General features: G+C 49.2%; 1 protein-coding gene across 1 annotated transcript; it reads right to left on the bottom strand.

Moving 5' to 3' along the window:
- On the bottom strand, nt 1,075-2,992 carry LOC8084483 (cytochrome P450 CYP73A100). The gene has a single exon (XM_002451999.2). It carries the CDS (start codon nt 2,905-2,907, stop codon nt 1,315-1,317), a length of 1,593 nt encoding a protein of 530 aa, XP_002452044.1. The 5' UTR covers nt 2,908-2,992; the 3' UTR covers nt 1,075-1,314.

Here is a 7,420-nt window from a genome sequence, read left to right as displayed (position 1 = left end):
TGCCGGGTGTCTCTGACACAGCTCCCGGCAAAGAAAGGACCGACGGAACCGGCGCCGTGACGGTCACTTTTCTTTGCCGGGGGCCGTGTTTACTCTCGGCAAAGTCTTTGCCGGGTGCCCGATAAAAGCTCCCGGCAAAGAAATCTTTGCCGGCCAGATTTTTGCCGGAGGCTCTTTGCCGGGTGCAGCTCCCGGCAAAGGCTTTGCCGGGTGCAAAGTAGCCTTTGCCGGGAGTATCCGGCTCCCGGCAAATCAGCCGAATCCTGTAGTGTAGCAAGAGGCGAAGGCCCCCTATGATCTGAAATTTCTTTAGGGCACTCACAATGCAAAACTCTATCACAGTCCAAGACAATTAATTACATATTATTTATGGTATTTTGCTGATGTGGCAGCATATTTATTGAAGAAAGAGGTAGAAAAAATAAGACTCCAAGTCTTATTTAGACTCTAAGTCCACATTGTTTGAAGTAATAAATAACTTTAGACTCTATGATAGAGTCTGCATTGTGAGTGCGCTTATATACTCATGCTTCATTCATAGTAATAGTAGGTATATTTCAAAAGGAATGAGTTTTTGAAGGTACTGTATCTATGCATTTCTTTCATCTTGGCCCCTCTTATATTTTTCTCTGGCTCATTAATTGGGAGCACAATTTCATAAAAAGAAGGGCACTGAAACAGTTCTAAAACTTGCATGGCATTTAACTGCTAGCCTCTCTGAGTATTGAGTACCTTGCGTGGAGGAAAGGACGACAAGGTGGCCGTTGTTTCAATCGATTTGAAAACCGCGAAAATGGTTGAAAGACAAGGCAAGCGAGTGCAAACGGAAAACAGAGCAGAGCAGGACCCTGAACTATTTTAATAATAGAATTCGTTTGGTTCCCTTGCTAAATTTTAGCTAGCTAAACTTTAGTTACTTTAGTAGCTAAAGTTTTAAACACATGGACTAAAAGGAGCTAAAATAGTTTAGTTCCATTAGTCATCTAAAAGTAACTAAAATAATTTTAGCTAGCTAAAATTTAGCAAAAGGAACCAAAAAAACCAATTAAGGTAACTGGTGGCAGTAGGGGTCCGGAGTCTGAACTATATCAATTAAATTAGATAACTGGTGACAGTAATATTTCAGTTTTATAATCACACAAAAAACTCTGAACAATAAATTATTTTTGAACCCTGACTCGACATTTCTCCTGTACTAAAATCGTATACGTGAAAAGTGCCAACTAATAAAAGCGAAAAATGAGTGGGTAGGGTAACATTCATCTGCAGAAAATGTCAAAATGACGCGCCGCATTCGTGGTTTGGCTATCATCGTCATGCAGAGACAGGGTGGAAGGCGATGACAGAGTGCTTGGCAATGTGCAGGCTGAACTGTCCTCCTTTCTCGCTGACGTCGAGCTTCTCCACGCCGGGCGGTGGTACCATCTCGAAGCTGCGCACGAGCTTCCCGACGATGAGCGCGAGGATGGGCAGCGCCAGGATGATCCCGGGGCAGCTGCGGCGGCCCACGCCGAACGGCAGGAACCTGAAGTCCACCTTCCCGCCGACGGTAGCGTCCACGCTCTTCTCCTCGCCTAGGAACCGCTCCGGCCGGAACTCCTCGGGCTTCTCCCACAGCTCCGGGTTGTTGGCCAGCCACCACGCGTTGACCACCACCTTGGAGCCCTTGGGGATGGTGTAGCCGCCGAGCTTGGCCTCCTCGAGGTTCATGTGCGGGACGAGGAGCGGGATGGGCGAGTGGAGGCGCAGCGTCTCCTTGATGACAGCCTGCAGGTAAGGGAGTCTGTGGATGGTGGACTCCGTGATGGGCTCGTCGTCGCCGACGACGGCCTTGATCTCGTCGCGGACCTTGCGCTGCACCGCCGGGTGGTTGACGACCTCTGCGAGCGCCCACTCGATGGACCAGAGCGTGGTCTCGATGGCCGCGACGTTGATGTTCTCGACGATGTAGATGACGTTCTCCGAGGTGATCTCGCCGCTCTTCTCCGCCTGGAGGATGTGGTCGATGGCGCACCTGAGCTTGTTCTTGTCCCCCGGCGTGTCCATCACCTTTCTCCTCTTCTCGACGTAGTTGTTGTTGAAGAAGGCGAGCCTCCTGGTCTGCAGGTCCTTGCACTTGTTGAGGTAGCCGCGCAGGAAGGGGCGCAGGATGGGGATGAAGTCGCCGTAGTTGTAGTCGAAGCTCTGCGCGAGGCGGCTGCGCTCGGAGTTGAACCTGGTGGCCTCCACGAACATGGGGTCGTCGACCGAGTCGAAGCGCGCGTCGAACATCATCCGGTACATGATGTTGTACAGCATGAGCTGCAGCCTGCGGCGCACGACGAAGCCGGCTTGCTGGGCCGCGCCGTCCCCGGAGATGTCGGAGACGACGGCGTCCATCTCGGCCTCCCACATGTCCCTGTACTGCTGCACCACGCGCGCGGTGAAGAAGGGCAGCGTCATCACGCGGCGCATGCGGCGCCAGTGGTCGCCGTACTCGGTGAAGACCATGTCGGCGCCGTTGGCGGTGAAGATGTCGAAGACGACGTTGCGGGGGCGGGAGCCGAACTCCACCCCCTGCGTGTGCAGCACCTCCGTGGCGAGCCGCGGGTCGGAGACGACCACCAGGTTGCGCACGCCGAGGCGGAGGCGGAAGACGGGCCCGTACCGCGCCGACAGGCGCGCCAGGAAGCGGTGGTTCAGGTCGTTGCCCACCTGCAGCCAGTTGCCGAACACCGGCACGGCCGCCGGCCCCGGCGGCGCGTTGGCGGCGCCAGCGTTGCCCGTCGCGGCAATGCCGAGGAAGACGGCGGCCAGGAGGAGCAGGCCCAGCGCGGGGTGCTGCGCCTGGAGGAAGGACCGGAGGAGCCAGTGCACGGCTAAGGAGACGGCCGTGGCGACGGCCACCCTGGCCGCGGACACCGCCATGCTGAGCTCTGCTGCTGACCGCTTAATTAGTCGGTGTGTTGATCAAAACAATATGTTGCTCTGCTCTGCTGTGTTCGGCTGCTGTGCTGGGTTGGGTGGTGCGGCCCGTGGCGCGTGGTTATATAACGCCGGCCGCCGGGGCTGCCTCGGTTGGTGGCAGTGGGAAAACGTGGCGGTATTGGGGAATTCCTTGGTTTGTGCCGGAAATCTGTGTGCGCCGTCGACGAGCAGGGAAACTGGGTTGGTTGGGTGGCCGTGTTGCCGAGAGGGGGTGCACGGCTCGACGGCTCGGGCACGTGTGGTGGTCTGGTGGATCACTGGTCAGAGCTGACCAGCTGGGAGAAGAGACGTTAGTTGGTTGGTGGGTCTGGGCAATATCAAAATTGCACTAGGTGGTCTGGTCTGACCGCCCTGACCTGCTCCTGGGTTGGTGCGATGCGATTTTTGGGTCACGCCGGAACGAAGGAACGGAGGCAATAGCAGTCAGCAGATAGACCGCGGTCGGGTTTTGTCGCTGGACCAAAGCTACAGATGAGCATGCAGCCCAAGCCCGGTGGCCCGAGATGAGACCCAGTTTTTTTTGGCCTGGCACGAATGAATAACGATAGGCACCGCATCGGTCCGGTACTAAGAGGGTGTATATAAGCCCTAACTCCTATTTCCATTTCTCCCTCCCTCGACACAATGCCTATTTGGCACTCTCTTGCTCGCTCTAAGCTAGGAATGAAAACGGATCGGATATGAACGGATATCATCGATATTATATTTGTTGTCATATTTTTGGTCGGATTTGGATTCGAATACGGATAATATCAAACATGCCGGATAAGATATGATTAAATATCGACATCATAAATACGATTTAAGTATTCAGATACGGATACTGTATCGGATGTTGAATATTCGGACTTGGATATGGGCAGATCTGAACCCCTTTAAACGAATTCGGTTTCGATTACGACCGAAAAATATCCGTCCTGTTTTCATCCCTGGCTCTGGCCCTCTCACTTCGCTACTTCGCCTACCACTGCCATCGTCCTCTGTGTTTACGGTGATGTCTCCACCACCGGATCTTGAAGATCTCCTCTCACCCTCATCGCGTCTCATACCCTGACCTTTCTCTCGGCCTCTCTTGGCTGTTGCCCGCCACTGTCATCGCTTTTGTCGCCATATTTCCCGTCTTTGACTACCTCTCCGTCATCAGATCTTGCACACTTAGCCTTTCTTTAATTGCCCGTTGTCCTCCATATGTTGATCTCATTGCTCACCATTGTCCAGGTGGTAGCGCCTCACCTTCTCTCCATCTCTCTAGCTCCAGACTCTGGGTGTGTAGGTTTATCAAACCCGAGTTCCAAAAGAAGACTAGAGTCATCATATGTGTGAACAGAAAGTTCACACATACAACCCAGAATGGAAAATATCAATAACAATGCTTTATAATGAAAAACATACTTATATTAACACTTATGACTATCATAGTATCGCGGAACATATTGCTAAACTTCTTCTCGAGCTCCATTCTTCTTAGGGACGACTGACTAGGGCTCCATTCCCAAACACTTCTAACAACTCCATAATGTTAATAGTGGTTATCTATCATAAGAAATGGTTAAATAGAAATGGAAATGGTATAAATATGATCACCAACGTAGGTTTAGGGTTTCAATTGACAGAATTCCATGAGTTTTGGTGAATTGTGACTTTGTAGGGACTAATCAGCTTCCACAAACCGATTGGGCACCGACACTAGAGGACTCTAGAAGACACGAGTGTTGGGAATATGCCCTAGAGGTAATCATAGAAATGATGATATTACAATTGTATCCATGACATATATTATGAGTTTGATGAATATCCATTATAGACAAACTTGTATTGATTAACAATTATGTGAATTGTTTGTGAAACTCTTTTACTTGTATGGTTATTCTAAAGTTATCTCTGATCAGAGTTCGTGGGAGGATACACATGAATATTAGATTAGCACATGTATTAGTTGATGACTTTGTTTCACAAGTCATAGACATAGAGATATCAAACTAATAATGTGGGCACATGTATGACATAGAGCTGGACTAACCCAACATGAGATGTTCTTATTATCTCTTTATACATCATGTATATTATGACCTTAGACCTGAGATTGTCGTATGTTCTCAAGATGTGAAACGACCTACTTAGGGACTATTAAATGCTACATTACAGGGTAGTTATAAAGGTGGTCTTCTCTAAGTGCAATCAAGCCTATTGTGGGTTTTGGTGTTGATGACCACTGAATTTGGGAACTAATGATCTTTAGTGAGATGACAAGCAGGGAATTAAGAAAGGAGGATATTAAAAAGGTTGAAGGGACCCCAATCCAAAAGAAAAGGCTTTTTTAGAGGTTTCATGAAGATTTATTTTGATCTTGTTTATTTCTTGAGTATAGAAAAAGTCGTACTATCAAGAGGGACTCTAGGTCTATTGATCAAGTGTTGAACTAAATGCTCAAATCTACTTACACATCCTCGACCCTCAGTCAAACCAGTATGTTTCTCTCTGATCTATCTTGGCTGGTCTGGCTAGGGCGGCAGTGCCGCCCTTTTTCTGGCCGTTGGAAGACAGGGGTTGTTGGGTATTCTTAACATCATTACCAAAAGTAGACTTAGTTTTCTAATTCTGATAACGGTGCCAAAAATGCCAAACCTATCCCTCACACCACTTAATCCAAGTTGTCATCCCCAGCATGATATAAGAGACGCGGTATTAAAATATGCAATTGCTCTTCTAAATAAATATTGAATGGGATCTGCAAGCGCACAGATTAATACCGATGTAGCATTTTAACCGGGAAGTATTCCAGGTATCGTTATTTATATTTTTACCACTGGGAAGGGATTAACAATTATCAATGTTGATTATAGAATAGAATATGTCGACGAAAGCTAGTCGGCAGTCTACCTTGGGGTATACCCACGGTAGTAGTTTATCGGTTGACGGTGCGCAAACTACGAACTCGATGGTGACGCAAGACACGGACAAGCTTTTTATCCAGGTTCGGCCGCCGAGTTGGCGTAATACCTACGTCCTGCGTCTGGTTGTATTGATTTGTGTTGAGAGAATCTGATGTATGATCTGTCCTCTAGGGGACCCCTGTCCCTCCTTATATATCCTGAAGGGACAGAGTTACAAGCGAAGTATCCTATTTGGTACAATATCTTGTAGCCTTGCGATGCACGCCGACCAGTCGTGCGCTGCACGTCTTCATCCTGTGGGCCGAGCCACCTCTGATGGTGCGGCCCATATAGGCCCATGAGGGTATAGGGGTTTATACCCCCACAGCTAGTCCCCGAGCACCATGTATTGTGATGTAACACGCCGTCTTGAGCTTCTTCGATCAGTGAGGCTTGACGTCTTCAATAAGTAGGAAAGTCGTCCAAACAGTTGCAACGGTATTTTGACCAACTCAAAAGACAGTTGATCAACATTGACATCGAAGAAGCAGGTTGTTCGAAGAATGCATGGTACTCTTAATTAAAAAAGATTTCTTTTCTGGTGAAGTGTGCCCACTTTATTTTCTCAAAAGTATAGACCTCAAAAAAGCAAGCATATTCACCGCAAGGTGAAGTGTGCCCACTTAGTCCCCGAGCCTGGTAGTAGGTGACATAGGCACGTGGTGTCAGGGTCAAAAGAAAAGTCCTCAAAGAAATTCTGAAACTGAGATGCATCGCCAGATGCATCGTACCGATGTAGTCCCGGAGCTTGCTGTAAGGCGAAGTATGAGCCTTGTAGCAAGGTCTAAAAATTTGAATTTACCAGTCCATCTGCAATTGAATAGACTAATCGACCAGTCCCCGAGCATATAACGTTCGGTGGTCGGTACAGTCCCCGAATTCTCAAATTGGTGAGCTGGTCGACCAGTCCCCGAGCGTATAGTGCTCGGTGGTCGGTACAGTCCCAAAACTCTCAAATTGGTGAGCTGGTCGAACAGTCCCCGAGCGTATAGTGCTCGGTGGTCGGCACAGTCCCCGAGCACGGCGTAGAGACCGGTGGACAAGTCCCCGAGCGTGGTCGGGGACATAAACGTGCTCGGTGGTCGGCATAGTCTTCAAGCACAGCATAGAGAGTAGTCGACAAGTCCCCGAGCGTGGTTGGGAACGTAAACGTGCTCGGTGGTCGGAGCAGTTCCCGAGCACAGCGTAGGAAATAGTCGACGAGCCTCCGAGCGTAGCTTGTCGACTGGGCCAAACTCCTGAAAAATAAATATAGAGAATTGGTAGTACATGATGTATGAATAACCTCTAGATAAAAAATCAGTATTGAGATAAGTTTTAGATTTTTTTTTATAAAATTAGCACGAGTAGTTAATTCATCCTAGAGCTTGTACCAGCTCTGGTCTAGCCAACAATCAGCATGAGGTGCGGAACCTAGGCACGCGTAGGATTGTCAGCCACGTCAGAGAGCTATTGCCGACCACCCAGAACGCAGAGGGCGGATCTCGTGCACGTGTAGGGAGGAGTCGGAGACAGTACCG

This window comes from Sorghum bicolor, chromosome 4, assembly GCF_000003195.3.
Source record: "Sorghum bicolor cultivar BTx623 chromosome 4, Sorghum_bicolor_NCBIv3, whole genome shotgun sequence".
NCBI classification, from domain to species: Eukaryota; Viridiplantae; Streptophyta; class Magnoliopsida; order Poales; family Poaceae; genus Sorghum; species Sorghum bicolor.
Note: the sequence above shows the minus strand (reverse complement) of the source record. Positions and strands in the feature narration are given on the sequence as shown.